We start from the raw sequence: 15,725 nt of genomic DNA on the forward strand, positions 1-15,725 counted from the left end.
TTCTTATGGGAGAGGGGAGTGAGAGGAGTGAAAGTTTTAAGGAAGGAGGGGGGGCTGGAAGGAAAAAAAACTTTCAATGAATTGAAACTGCATGATGAAAAGATTCTGAAATTTAATTGCAAAAGTGGTTGTGTTTTTTATTTCATCTCCTCTTCTCTCTCCTTTCCTCCTCCCCATCCTCTCCAGAAGCACTGAAAGTAAAATGAGACTGTCAGATGGAAGCTTCACACCCATGCTATGTCTGTTTTGAGAAAGTATTTCCCCCCCTCCCCTTATTTACTTTTTAGTGGTGGTAGCATGTATACTTCAAATGCACATTACAGTGTGGAAGCTTGATATGTCCTACTTGTTCCTCTCCCATGAGCTGTTCGAGTCTGGTGAACAGGGGCAAAGCTTTAAGGGTTTTCTGTGGCCACATTTCTCACCATCTCCTGTGGTTTCACACTTGACCATTCAGTGTTCAGTCACTACCTTCTGACACATGGCCTGAGTTGAAGATTTAATTTCCAGGTTTGGAAATGCTCAAGTGTCACCATAGAGGGTACATTTGCCCATGTGGCTGCAGGTTCACTTAAGGATTTTTGGCAAAGGAATCAAGAATGTGTTTGAGAACATGTACGTAATTCACATAATGCAGTTTTTGGCACACCTGCGTTATTTAATATTGGAGGTTTCCCTTTTTAAAATTTCATTTTTGCCTTGACTCTTTGAGGTACCTATGCCTGAATTCCTTAATTTTTTTTCAGGCTGGTTGTCAATTTCCAACTGCTCAAAAATGGAACTTCTGGATTTTCTTGGCCTCTCCTGGTTTCCATTCTCTTCTAGTTTGCATTTTCTCCTCAAAATAAAATTTCACCTAATTAATAAGAATAGATGTCCATGAAAGCCTATCTCCTATACCCCCTCTGTTAGGAATATCTTCCTCATATCCAATATGTACCTCTCCTGTAGTTGGTTGGAACAGAAATGTAGGCTTAAGATCAAAGTCCTTGAAGAGGTCAAGGCTGTTACGCATACAACCAAGATAGGGACAGAGGCCCCTAGGACATGAGCTGGAGTGTGTACTGTAGTGACCTGTGTTGAGGAGGAAGACTAAATGCAAGTTTGGTGGAGAGAGACATTGGGTCAGAAATAACCTGAAACATACACAAGCAGAGAGAAAAAAAATTAAAGCAGACTCAAGAGCAGTGTGTCTTTGGTAATGGCTGTTAACTGAACTCATCTTGTTCTCTCTCCGTCCTCATTGTTACCCTTCAGCTTTCTCTGAGATGTACACTATGTAGATCTTTTAACCCATCCATCCCTTTAATGATTTTTTTTAATCATTTTCATTGTTTATTAGCTCTCTCTTTTTCACATCCTTTGGGAGCTAGAACTCGATGTGCCATCTTAGGAAGAATTTGATCAGTGCCCTGGGAAAATAGATTTACCATTCTGACTTGTATTTGTATTCCATGCAACTGCAGGTACACTCAGCAACCACCACACTGACTTGTATTTTCTTTGTGTTCCATTCTGATCCTTATATCCTTTGCATGCTACATTTCTCAATTTGATATTCTCACAGGCATTAAAATAAATAGGTGATAGATGGATAGATAGGTAGATAGATATCGAATTCTCAGGTAAATTAAGATTAGAAAACAATGATCAAATAAAATAAGACAATTTCTTCACTATGTGCATTCCCAGAGTCTTTATGTTAATGTGTACCATAACTATAAGATACAACCTTTCCCAAACTCATTTCACTGAAAGTACCTATTAGTAATATCTTGAGATATGGCTTATGCTCCAGTTTGGGAAACACTATCGTGAAATTTAGAGGAGTTGGAACTTTTAAATCAAATGATTTTTCCTTTATAATTTTGGTTCCCATGCCCATTTGGTCTTTGCCACTTCTATACCACAACAAAAGAAAACTTTCTGTCATCTGATTTTAGTGCTAGGTACCCATGCTTCTCACTGTGTTTTTCATTTTCAAAGCCCAATGAGTTGCTTTCCCATCCCATGTCTTCTTTTCTATCTTTCCACTTTGGCCCTGGAAATAAAATACCCCATCCTGCCCTTCACAGCTTATTTATTCTGCTCAGTTTTGGACATTAATGAAAATAATAAGCACCTTATAATTTTATAGTACTTTATATTTTTCAAGGTGCTTTCACACCTTTATTTCATTTGATCCTCAGTAGGGAAGCAGGACATGGATTATTACCCCATGCTAGCTCAAGGCCATACATCTAACTAAGGGCTGAGCCAATAAAGTTTCTAGATTAGTAAATTCTACTACACTTAGCCCACTACTGGTTCTCCAGCCTAATTCCTTTCCTACTATTTTTGGGAAACTGAGTACATGTGAGAATTTTCTTGGCAAATATGAGAATTTGCTCACAAAGCAAATGTGGAAAGTATCTTGGCAGGAAATCAGGCATGGAAGGGCTCAATTGCAGCCACTTGGTGCTTGAATACTATGTGGGGAACTGGTTCACAAAAAAAGCCAAAACAATTCTAGATTAAGCTGTCACAGAGAAGACTCGTTACTAAGTGGCAGGGGCCCTTTCCCATTTCTGAGAGGGACTTCTTGTCATAAAAATTCCTAACCTTCTTCCTTACTCTGTACTAGAAAGACAGATAAAGGTAATCCCAATTTTATTTTTGTAGTATGGTAATTCACATGCTGACTGGGGTCAGACTGAGGAATCCTTTCGGTCTAAGGCAGTGGTTCTCAGGACATTTGGCAATGTCTAGAGACATTTTTTGGTCACAGCTGTGGGAAGTGGGATGTGGGAGATGCTACTGGCCTCTAGTGGGTAGAGACAAAGGGTGCTTTTAAACATTCTACAATGTACACGACAGCCCACCTCCCCCAACCACAAAAAATTATAGGAACCAAATGACAGTAGTGCCGAGGATGAGAAACTGGTCTAAGTGAAGAGTTCCAGAGAAGTTGTTTGGATTTAGTCTCTGCTTTCTTCCTTTACTTGATGTGTATGTGTGTATGAGTGCATGCACATGGTTGTAGATCATCCATTTAGGTAAATTTAGGAAAGGCCTTCAGAGTACCTGATTGGTATCATGTGTAGTGCATTAGGAAACGATTGTGCATCATGGTACACTTTGGAGATTCACTTGGAGCAACAGACTCCTCTGAGCTTGTAGGTACAGTCACACACCTGAGAACACATTTGTCTGCCAATACTTGCCTGGACGTGGATCTCTGTCTGTCTCTCTTCTGATTCTCTAGTGATCCCAGACTTCATATGCCTCAATTCTTACTTGCCTAGCCAGCAGCAGGGGATGCTGGTGGCTTTGGGTCACTAATTTGGTGGGAAGTTCCAGGGATCTGTCTGAAGAGGTGCTCTTGGGGGTTGAGGATGGTTGGCATTCTTTTCCTTGGATGAGGAGTGGTGGGCAGGGGGTTATGGGGGTGGCACTTGTGATGGTTGTCTAGGCATAAGAGGATACTGCTTGAAAGGATACTGTGATGAATCCTGCCACTGCAGTTCACCCACTTTGGGAGATCCAAGGAGAGAACATTGTGCATGGGAAAAGGGGTGCAGGCATTTGATGTGCAGAGGGTTTGCCTGAGCATCTGGGTGTGTGTGGTTTTGAATTTGGGCTTTAATGCAAGGCCCTTTTGTAGGCATGATAAATAATATCCTCTTTACTACTAATTTCCATTGACTAATGGTGTTTAACCCTTTCAATTTTTGCATTACAGATAATAAATGAAGCTTATTCTTTTAAGCTTCACCATATTGATGGTGTTTGCATAGAAACACAGGCTGAAATAAGAATTTCCCATGTTCAATGTGACCCTAAAGTAATTGTGAATCTTTGTAAAACCTCTACCTGTAGTGTACAGAAGTTAAGGTTTGTGATGTAGAAGTGGGGCTCTAGGAGTTGTAACTAAGGTCAAGTGTTGATAGAGTTCTGAAACATGACCCCTTTCAATTCCCTTTTCTCATAGGCCATCCTCCTTATGCCAAAACGATGGCACAATGCTGAGTTCTGAGTTCTGTTGCTAGTGGAAGAGGGGTTTTAGTCTGGCTGTGGCCTTCCTTGGGAAGTTGTGTTTCATTTGTGCTCCTCCTCCATTACTGTCCTTTCTGAGTTTTTGTGGAGTTTCAGGGTTGGGGAGTGGGAAGTGCTGTTTCAAGATAAGGTAACATGGAAATGAGATAGTCCTGTAATGGCAGACTTTCTTTCATAAAACCTTGCCATCTGAAATAGACGCATTTAACTTCCTAAACATTAGGAGTTGTGGTTGAGTCTGGCAGCAGTTAGCAAATACCATCCAGTTCAGTGGTGAGTATTTATGGATTTACACCTACATACATTGTATTAGGGCTATGTCATTTGTTTGTTAATTAAAGATTGTGTTTCAATATCAATGTATGTTCATTTCTCCATTACCCGTGACAATGGAGAAGAGCAGTGGTACGAATAATTCCAAACATCGGCTGGTTTAATCCTTCTTCTGTTGAATATTTTTTTTAGAGTTCTTTCTTCTTTTTAATCACTGAACTTCAGTTTTTACAATTACTTTTAGAACAATTCAGGTAACTAAGCTTTTGGGGGAGAACAGTTCTTGTACAGTTCTATTACATGCACCATTTTTCTGCAAATAATTCTGTTGGCTAGATTAACAAACAGAAACAAAGTATTTTTGTTTGTTTAAGCCATAGATCAATGTATTTACATTTACAGAAATCCATAAACAAACATGCATTTCTCCTTTATTAGGAGGTCTTAAATAGATGTTTAAACATTAAGGCAGTGATGATTCCAAATCATAATGAAATTCTAAGTTAAGGCTTTGTTTTGAAACCCATATTCACAGGCAACTGTGATCAAAGCAAACTCTATTATCTACCAAGTTCAGTTCATCTGCCCAGGATATATGTTATTTACCCATTACCAACACTTGCTCTGTATCTGATGTATGAAATATGAATTAGTAGTAATACCATCAATTTACTTTAAGGAATTTAGTCCCCTTTTCAGGTTTTCTTTGGGGGATTTAGCCTTCAGTAGCACAAGCGTGTGCAAAAGAAGGGATAAAGCATTTCCATGTAAACTTAGAACACAAACTGCACTGATTCTTACTTTTGTGAAAGTTGGCCAACAATTAAGCAGGATCTCCTAAATACAGAAAACCCTGAAAGCATACTTGACCATGCTCCCATCTCCAAACAAAAAAAAATGTTCTTGATGATTGAAACAATGGTTCTTAGCCTTTTTTATTCTTTTTGAAGGAGACTGTTTGGTATAACTTTCTTAAACAAAATAAATAAAGAAAAATGCAGACTACCATATTTTAGGTGGTTCTATTCTGTAATTACTACCCTCCATGCACAAATAATACCCTTTGCTAGACTGATATCTTTCAGAGACCATTCAAAGGAAAGAGATGAGTGGTGGATGAGGAAAGGTGGGTCACTTTAAAATAATGGTAGATTGCATTCTTGCTCTATTAAGCTTAGTAGAGTGCCACACATTGAAATTTAGGGGGAAGTGTCCTTTTCTTTTCCCACTTTTTTTGGAAAACATAACAGTGTGATAAAGCTCAGCTCCAACCTGTGGGTGCACTTTAGGAAGCAGCTGTGGAGCACCACTCTAAACTACTACTACTGTAGACAGCAGGATATTAGTAGGGCACACCCCAATGTTTCCATGCTGTGGATGGTTTACTGTTATTTCAATTGGGAGGATCACTTTTTACACATAAGCCCTCACCATTATTCCTTTACACAATAATTTTATGTCCATGGGCCTCTTGTGAATAAAATACTGTACACTTACATTGGTATCAAGAATAGCTCATGTAGAGAAGTTGACATATGAAAACTATTTCAAAAGTTAGAGACAATTGCAGTTTTCCTTTGTGTCTTCAAGTCAGAAGAGTGGGATGGCAAAGCAGATGAAGATGTAGGCAGCATGAGTCTCAAACCATGTAATTGTTATGGTTTAAATCCACTTTACAGGTTGCTATCAGGAAACAGGGATTTCTAACAAACACTGTTAAAAATATATTTTAGGTGCAATTTAAGTTAATATTCTGCCAGTTTGGATGTATTATGTCCCCCAGAAAAGCCATGTTCTTTATTGCAATCTTGTGGAGGCAGACTTACTAGTTTTTTGATTTGGTTGGAAAATTTTGATTGAATGTTTCCATGGAGATGTGACCCACTCAGCTGTGGGTGAGAACTTTGATTAAATTATTTCCATGGAGGTGTGGCCCCATCCATTCAGGGTTGGCCTTGATTAGTTTACTGGAGTATTTAAGAGAGAAGTGAAGGGCTGACACAGACCCAGGCTGCTAACTCTTGGAGATGCTTGGAGACGCAGACAGAAGGATGTTTGGAGAGCTAAGCTAAGAGATGAAGTCCAGAGTTTGCCTCGGAGAAGCTAAGAGAGGAACCCCAGATGCTTAGAGAGAAACGCCCTTGGAGAAAGAAGCAAGAACACACAGGAGCTGAGAGAGAGGAGTGAAGACAGAAGCCCAGAGACATTTTGGAGAAAGCCATTTTGAAACACAACCCAGGAGCAAAGGACCAGCAGATGCCAGCCATGTGCCTTCCCAGATGACAGAGGTGTTCTGGATGCCATCGGCCATTCTTCAGTGAAGGTATCATCTTGTTGATGCCTTAGTTTGGACACTTCTATGTCCTTAGAACTGTAAATTTGTAGCCTAATAAATCCCCTTTATAAAAGCCAATCCATTTCTGGTATTTTGCATAATGGCAGCATTAGCAAACCAGAAGTATGTTATAGTCCAACATAAAACATTTAAAGATTTGAAAAGTTTGTATCCTAGTATCTGCTAAGCTTGGCATCAGCTAAATGGCTAATACTGTTTTTCAAGTTGGGAAATTCATTTATATTTTAGAAGGAAAGACAAGTTTGAAGGGGCAAAGGTAGGCAACACAAAAACAATCATTTTTAGATCAGAGTAATACACTTTATAATACACTCACATTTATACACAAATTTCATTTTTACAAGTACAAAATGCAAAGAACCACAAAGAATCTAAGCAACTGCATTACTACATTCAATAGTTAATACTATTGTCCCCATTCCCCATTTTCTAAATCCAGAATAAAACTGTAAATCCCATCCCTTATGTGGACTTTTCTTTTAGAAGTTGGAGACTGTGTTAGATGAATCAGTGCTCATGGAAAAGCTGGAGTGTTTCAGAATACTGCCCAGAGGCAGATGAGGTCTGCTGGCTAAAAAGTTTACATCTGTCTGTGTCTGTGTATCAAACATTTCAAGGCCCAAGAAGTTAGCATTTCCCCTACAACTGTAGGACTGAGCAGAGGTGTCTGTAAGTAAAAAGTCAGTTTGGTTCTCTATGTCCAGGGATTCCAAGACTGGCTCAGTGTTCATATTGCTGAGTTCACTCTCTTCCGTTTGAGTTTGGATATTTGAGGCTGAAAAGAACTCTTCAATATCGAAATCTATTCCGGGATTCTGGGTTGGGCCAGATGGGAGCTGTGTGTCGGGTCCAGTGTTTGTGTCAGACAAAAGACTGTGATTTTCCAATGTCTGACCCAGCAGTTTACTTGACAAGATGTTTTCTAAATTGTTTAATAAATTTATGGTTTGGGTCTGATTATCTGTCATGTTTTGTGAAGGAAGCATACTCTTCAGCTCACTGAAGTTTATAATTGGTGCAGATTTCTGAATATCTTGATTTAAAGTCTTAGGGTCACTCTGAAGTAACAAACCATGAGTTATAGTATCTGCTACCAAACTGTTGCTTATAATATTGTCTGCAGAAACCCTGAATGATGAATAGACATTCTCAAAACTGTCTCCACACATTACTGCTTGGTCCATGTGTACTCGGTCATCTGTGGAACTTTGCACTCCACTGGTTTGCATTTCTCTGGAGATCCCACCTGACTGGAAGCAAACATCTAAAAAAGCATCAGCCTAGGCAATTATAGATAAAGTTACTTTAGAACTGTGTAACAATGCTTAAGTATGGACACTAATGGGAAGTGAAACTTGAGAACCAAACGTCAAATCGGTTTGAGAACAAGACGGTACAGAGGAGTCTGGGGAAGCCCACTGTGCAGAAGGCACAAAGGTTGGTGAGCCATAAAACAGTTCTGTCTGCACATTAATGGAAGAAAGGCTGTTCTTCTGACATGTGTTCCTTAGTTGTTGTAAAGTAGTTGGTGGATTTTTATCCAAGTTCACTTGAATGCCTATACTCATTGGCTCAACAGCAATGGGACTCATAATTTTTGGGACAGGCAGGCCCTCCTTAAGAGAGCAAGCCTCTGAATCTAGGCCGAGGATCAAGGGAATAAGTAAATGGCATCCGTGGCAGAACCCTGATGATCCACATTCACTACCATAGGCTGGGTTGAGGAATTAGCTGTAGTAAGCACAAAGACAGGCAAAGAAAACTGCATAACAGGCAGTTTAACCAAAGCCACTTTGGGCTTTGGTAAAGGAACTTCGGAGGATATCTGGAAGGTGTTGTAAGAGTCTGTTTTCTAGCATTAGAGCGGCAAGAGTCTTCAAAGGAAGCCACTAGCTTTATTTCTGAAGTTTCTATTTCGTGAGTGTCTGGTCTAGAGGTTGGTTGATGGATAAATGATTCAATGGTCTTTTTTGACAACTTCTGGTTGTTCATGAAGTACTCCATTTTCCTTTTCTTGTTAGGTGGATCCCTGTGCTCAGCAGGGATCTCGCAGCCAGCTCAGTAGATATGTGACTGCAAGGCAGTTCTGCTGGCATAAGGACAGTCACAAGTGCACTGGAAGGTCTTGCCACAATCCTCTGCGTGTCTTTTCAAGTCACATTCAGTATCATAAGAATTGCTGCAGTTACTACATTTATACTTCTTTACAGCATGCATTTTCATCAAGTGCTGTTTTACAAGAGAGAATTGAGAAAATGGTCTGTTAGGTCCTCTACGGAATCCTTCAGTTGGATAACAGTAGAATTTTGGTACAGTTTTCAAATCCTTCCTTATTGTTGGATTTACTATGCTGTCCTGTAGGCAATGGCTCTTGACCAGGTGCATGTTGAGCAGGAGGCTGTTGGGCAGGATCTTGCGGCAGCCATGCACGGTGCACAGGATCTTGTGCGCACAGCCCACGACAGCACCAAGGGCTGGATCAGCTTCCGGGCAGGGAGCGCTGGCGATGCGGGCTGATGCTTCACTGCTGCGGGCTGCCGCCGGCTGTCCCTCAACCGTCCCGGGGGACCACATAGGCTTGAGGTGGCGGTGGCTTCCCTTGCGGACGCCGGAAGGCCGGGGCGCCAGAGCCCAGAGCCGCCGGCTCTGCTTCCGCTATCTCAAAGGCAGCCATGGCTCCTCTCTGGTGAGTTTTAAAGTATATTATTATATTAGGATTTATTTTTAATGAAGCTCACCTAAATGTGGCGAGAGACTATGGGAAGCCAGATTGGAATTAAAAAGAAAATATCAAATCCTTTGTCCATTTGTTAATTGGGTTCATCTTTTTGTGGCTAAGTTGTAGCAGTTCTTTATATATTCTGTATATTAAACCTTTATCAGATATATGTTTTGCAATTATTTTCTCCCATTCTAAGGTTGTCTTCACTTTATTGATAATTTCCTTTAAATTAAAAAGTTTTACATTTTAATGAAGTCCATTTTATCTGTATTTTCTTTTGCTGCTTTTTTGGTGTCATATTTAAGAAATCACTGCCAAATCCAAGGTTGTTAAGGCTTTCCCCTATGTTTTCTTCTATGAGTTTTATGATTTAAAAGGATTAAATAGGCATTTCTGTAAAGAAGAGAAACAAATGGCCAATAAGCACGTGAAAATATGCTCATCATGGATCATCAGGGAAATGCAATGAAAACCATAATGAGATACCACTTCACAACCCATTAGGATGGCTATTATTTAAAAACAGAAAATAAAAAGAGTTGGAGAGGATGTGGGGAAATTGTAACCCTGGTATGTAGTTGGTGGGATTGTAAAATGGTGAAGCCACTGTGGAAAACAGTTTGGCAGTTTCTCATATGACCTGGCAATCCCATTTCTAGGTACATACCCCAAATAATTAAAAGCAGAGTTTAGAACAGATATTTGTACACTGATGTTCATAGAAGCATTATTTCCAATAGCCAAAAGATGGAAGCAACTCAAGTGGCTATCATTAATGAATGGATAAAAAAATGTGGTATATACATACATTGGAATATATTGGAATACAGTTGTAAAAAGAAATGAAATTCTGGTACATGCTACAACATGGATGAACCTTGAACACATCATATTGAATGATATAAGCCAGACACAACTGGGTGACTGTTGTATGATTTCACTTAAATGAAATATTTAGAATATGCAAATTCAGAGACAGAAGGTAGATTATAGGTTACTAGGGACCGGGAGGAGGAGGAGAGAAATGGGGAGTTATTGCTTAATGGGTTCAGAGTTTCTGTTTGGGGTGATAAAAAGTGTTTGTAATGGATGGTGTGATGGTAGCACAACATTGTGAATGTTAATATAACTGAATTGTACACTTGAAATTGGTAAAAATGAGAAATTTTGAGTTGTTTATGTTACCACAATAAAAAGTTTAAAAAGTGAGTGAGAAAAAAGAAAAATAGCAAATAATACACAAGGGGAATAATTCTGGATAATAGATGGTTGAATTATGTAGTCTACAAATATTATGACCAGCATACCTTGATGGCCCAATATCAGACCACCATTCTAAATGCCAGTACATTCTTGGAATGGGAGTGCTCTTTACTTTGTATGTTTTGTACAGCTTTCTTGCAGTTTACTTCCTGAGTGTTCCCATATCCTAAATACCGCAGCTCTGCTCTTTATGTGATAAAGAATTGTCTAAATATGCTAACTTTTTCCCACTTTATTTTCTCTTCACCTTCTTTGCACCAGCCTCCTCTTTCCCATTCATATACTGTCATCTACCTAAAATAATTCCTTATGAATTCACCATAGCTATATGATATGTCTGGATCTCTGAGTTTATCCTAATTGGTGTTTTTTTGAGCTTCTTGGGTGTGTAGATTAATGTTTTTCATAAAATTTGGAAATTTGTTGGTCATTAGTTCTTCAAATATTCTTTCTATCCCTTTCTTACTCTTCTATCCTTACCAGGACTCTCCTAACATGTATATTGGTGCACTTGATGCTGCACAGTTCTCTGAGACTCTGTTCATTTTTCTTCATTGTTTTTTCTTTCTGATCCTGAGACTGGTTGATTTCAATTGACCTACCTTCAAGTTCATTGATTCCTTCTGCCTGCTCAAATCTGCTATTCACCCTTCTAGTGAATTTGCATTTCAGTTTTGTACTTTGCAATTCCAGAATTTCTATTTGGTTCTTTTTTATATAATTTCTACCTATTAAATTGGTAACCTCTATTTGGTGAGACATCATCCTCATACTTTCCTCTAGTTCTTTAGACATGGTTTCCTTTAGTTCTTTGAACATATCTATAATTGTTGATTTAAAGTCTTTCAACATCTGGGCTTCCTCAAAGACAGTTTCTACTGCCTGATTTTTTCCCTGTGTATGGGCCATACTCTATTTTCTTTTTTCCATGTCTTGTGACTTTTTGTTGAAAACTGGATATTTTCAATAATGTGGCATCTCTGGAAATTAGATAACCGCCTACCTCCCTAGGGTTTGTTGTTGCTGTTTTTTAGTGACTTTTCTGAACTAATTCTGTAAAGTCTGTATTCTTTGTCATATGTGGCCACTGAAGCCTCTGCTTGGTTAGCTTAGTGGGGAGCTAATGACTGGACACAGATTTCCTTAAATGCCTGGAAATAATAAATCTCCCAGTCTTTGCTGAGGATCTCTGTCTCTGTGTGCATGTTAGGATGCACACTCAACACCAAGCCAGGCATTTACAGCTTCGCCTTAGTCTTCACTTGCTGCTTGAGCAGTGCCTCAAAGTCAGCCAGAGGTGAGAGCTTAGAGCTTTATCAGGTCTATGCTGAGCATGTGCACGGCCTTGGGTAGGGCACAGCCCTACACATAATCATAGCTATCTAGAGTTTCAGGAATGTACAGGAGCTTTTCAAATCCCCATATAGACATCTCATTCCTTAGTTTTTACTTTTAAGCTTTTTGGTTAGCCTGTTGTTTGCTCCACTGTTATCCACAGCCTTGGGCAACAATGATGTTAAAAATTGCTACTGATTGTTTATGACAAATGCCCTCAAGGAAAAGGTGTCATATTTAAGAAATCACTGCCAAATCTAAGGTTGCGAAGGTTTTCCCCTATGTTTTCTTCTATGAGTTTTATGATTTAAAAGGATTAAATATGCATTTCTCTAAAGAAGATAAACAAATGGCCAATAAGCACATGAAAATATGCTCAACATCATGCACTGAGAGAGCTCCCAGTTAAGTCAAATAAAGACAAGCGTTGTCAATGGGACGTTACAGGGAACCACTAGACGAGCAAGTAATGGCAATTATCTGAAAATGGGGCTTTGAAGGAGCTCCAGCCCCATTCTGCCCTCTCTGGTGGTTTCCAGGCTGCTGATTTTCCTCATGATTGTAGGATATTGGATTCCAAGCTACTTGTGGAGCTGGATGCAGGTAATTATGGAGCATGTTAAAAAGCCATGCAGGGTCCTGAGACCAAGGAGTGGAACTGCTCTGTACTCTAGTCCTGAAACCTCCTCGTCGTTCTCCCGTTCCCAGGTCGCCCCGCCGGCCCGATGTCCTCGCGTACCCTCTCCCCCGGCCTCTCTCTTTCGCCTGAAGGCACCTTTGAGTGGGGTTGGGCGAATTAAGTCAGCCCAGCGGCCCAGGCGGTTCCGCCAATGGGGCTGGACAGCGATTTCTGCGCTGGAGCCCCCTAGGTCCTCCGCGCCTTGGCCGCCCCGCCGCCCGACCTGGTGGGGCCGCAGTGCGAGTTTCACCAGATACGTAGGGGAGTGAAGTTTGCAAACTTCTGGGGCGCGCGGGCGGCGGGCGGCTCGCGTGTGGGGCCCTCTCGGGCGCTCCGGGCCGGACGCCTCGGAGGGCGCCCGCGCAGTCTCACCGGTTCTCCGTGGAGGGCGAGTTCGAAGGCGGTCAGACGAGCCGGGACAATAGCGTTCCGATTACAGATATGGCCACCCAGATAATGGGACAGTCTTCTGGAGGAGGAGGGCTGTTCACTGGCAGTGCCAACATTGGCATGGCCTTGCCAAACGACATGTATGACTTGCACGACCTCTCCAAAGCCGAACTGGCTGCCCCTCAGCTTATTATGTTGGCAAATGTGGCCTTGACTGGGGAAGTAAATGGCAATTACTGTGATTACCTAGTTGGTGAAGAAAGACAGATGGCAGAACTGATGCCTGTTGGGGATAATAACTTTTCAGATAGTGATGGAGAAGGGCTTGAAGAGTCTCCTGAAATAAAAGGTGAACCTAATGGAATGGAAAGCATGGAACTCGGAAATTTGGAACTCAGTGTTATAGAACCACAGCCTGTATTTGAGGTATCTGCTGCCCCAGAAATTTATAACTCAAATAAAGATCTTCCTACTGAAACACCTGGAGCAGAGGACAAATCCAAGAACTTGAAGACAAAACCCTTTTGCTGTAAGCCATGCCAGTATGAGGCAGAATCGGAAGAACAATTTGTGCATCATGTTAGAGTTTACAGTGCCAAGAAACATTTTGTGGAAGAAAGTGCAGAGAAGCAAGCAAAAGCCAAGGAATCTGGTTCTCCTACTGCAGAAAAGGGAGATTTCTCCAAAGGTCCCATTCACTGCGACCGTTGTGGCTACAATACCTATGGATACCATCCCTATATTGCACATCTGAAACACCACACCAGAGCTTGGGATAATGAGCTAGTCTGTAAGTGCATTATTTGCATGTACACCACAGTAAGTGAGTATCACTGGAGGAAACACTTGAGAAACCATTTTCCTAGGAAAAATACACACGTGGAAAATACAACTATTTTCCAGACAGAAAAAAACAATTATGTTCAGCATGTTCGAATTCACACAGGTAAGAGGATCTTTGTAGTCTGTAAGTTCAATGCTATTAAAAAAGTGAAATGTTTTAAAAATATGAAAAATTTTAAAAAATCTAAGAAGTAGGAGGTGGGGCAAGATGGCAGACTGGTGAGCTGTATGTTTTAGTTACTCCTCCAGGAAAGTAGGTAGAAAGCCAGGAACTGCGTGGACTGGACACCACAGAGCAATCTGACTTTGGGCATACTTCATACAACACTCATGAGGGCGTGGAACTGCTGAGATCAGCGAAATCTGTGAATTTTTGCGGCCAGGGGACCCGCGCCCCTCCCTGCCAGGCTCAGTCCCATGGGAGGAGGGGCTGTCAGCTCCGGGAAGGAGAAGGGAGAACTACAGTGGCAGCCCTTATCGGAATCTCATTCTACTGATCCAAACTCCAACCATAGATAGACTGAGACCAGACACCAGAGAATCTGAGAGCAGCCAGCCCAGCAGAGAGGAGACAGGCATAGAGGAAAAAAAAAACAACACGAAAAACTCCAAAATAAAAGCGGAGGATTTTCGGAGTTCTGGTGAACATAGAAAGGGGAAGGGCCCAGAGGCGCATATGCAAATCCCGAAGAAAAGCTGATCTCTCTGCCCTGTGGACCTTTCCTTAATGGCCCTGGTTGCTTTGTCTCGTAGCATTTCAATAACCCATTAGATCTCTGAGGAGGGCCCTTTTTTTTTTTTTTTTTAATCCCTTTTTCTTTTTCTAAAACAATTACTCTAAGAAGCCCAATACAGAAAGCTTCAAAGACTTGCTATTTGGGCAGGTCAAGTCAAGAGCAGAACCAGGAGAGCTCTGAGACAAAACGCAATAATCCAGTGGCTGAGAAAATTCACTAAACACCACAACTTCCCAAGAAAAGGGGGGTGTCCGCTCACAGCCATCATCCTGGTGGACAGGAAACACTCCTGCCCATCGCCAGCCCCATAGCCCAGAGCTGCCCCAGACAACCCAGTGCGACGGAAGTGCTTCAAATAACAGGCACACACCACAAAACTGGGCATGGACATTAGCCTTCCCTGCAACCTCTGCTGATTGTCCCAGAGTTGGGAAGGTAGAGCAGTGTGAATTAACAAAGCCCCATTCAGCCATCATTTCAGCAGACTGGGAGCCTTCCTACACAGCCCAGCAGCCCAGAACTGCCCTGGGGGGACGGCACTCACCTGTGACATAGCACAGTCATCCCTCAACAGAGGACCCGGGGTGCACGGCCTGGAAGAGGGGCCCACTTGCAAGTCTCAGGAGCCATACGCCAATACCAAGGACTTGTGGGTCAGTGGCAGAGACAAACTGTGGCAGGACTGAACTGAAGGATTAGACTATTGCAGCAGCTTTAAAACTCTAGGATCACCAGGGAGATTTGATTGTTAGAGCCACCCCCCCCCCCGACTGCCCAGAAACACGCCCCATATACAGGGCAGGCAACACCAACTACACACGCAAGCTTGGTACACCAATTGGACCCCACAAGACTCACTCCCCCACTCACCAAAAAGGCTAAGCAGGGGAGAACTGGCTTGTGGAGAACAGGTGGCTCGTGGATGCCACCTGCTGGTTAGTTAGAGAAAGTGTACTCCACGAAGCTGTAGATCAGATAAATTAGAGATAAGGACTTCAATTGGTCTACAAATCCTAAAAGAACCCTATCAAGTTCAGCAAATGCCACGAGGCCAAAAACAACAGAAAATTATAAAGCATATGAAAAAACCAG

The 15,725-nt window shown here is 41.5% G+C and overlaps 2 protein-coding genes and 1 pseudogene across 2 annotated transcripts in view; 2 read left to right on the top strand and 1 right to left on the bottom strand.

Moving 5' to 3' along the window:
• The window catches only part of NEXMIF (neurite extension and migration factor), a 333,843-nt gene that overhangs the window by 36,680 nt on the left and 281,438 nt on the right, over positions 1 to 15,725 (top strand). The window lies entirely within an intron of this gene.
• Positions 7,144 to 9,338, bottom strand: LOC119524044 (annotated as a pseudogene).
• Positions 13,105 to 15,725, top strand: part of LOC119524045 (RE1-silencing transcription factor-like) — a 117,548-nt gene continuing 114,927 nt past the window's right edge. Inside the window, exon 1 of the mRNA XM_037822716.1 lies at positions 13,105 to 14,043. Coding sequence (XP_037678644.1) covers positions 13,105 to 14,043 — 939 coding nt within the window. The remainder of the gene's footprint in view (positions 14,044 to 15,725) is intronic.

Source organism: Choloepus didactylus, chromosome Y, assembly GCF_015220235.1.
Source record: "Choloepus didactylus isolate mChoDid1 chromosome Y, mChoDid1.pri, whole genome shotgun sequence".
In the NCBI taxonomy this organism is placed as follows: Eukaryota; Metazoa; Chordata; class Mammalia; order Pilosa; family Megalonychidae; genus Choloepus; species Choloepus didactylus.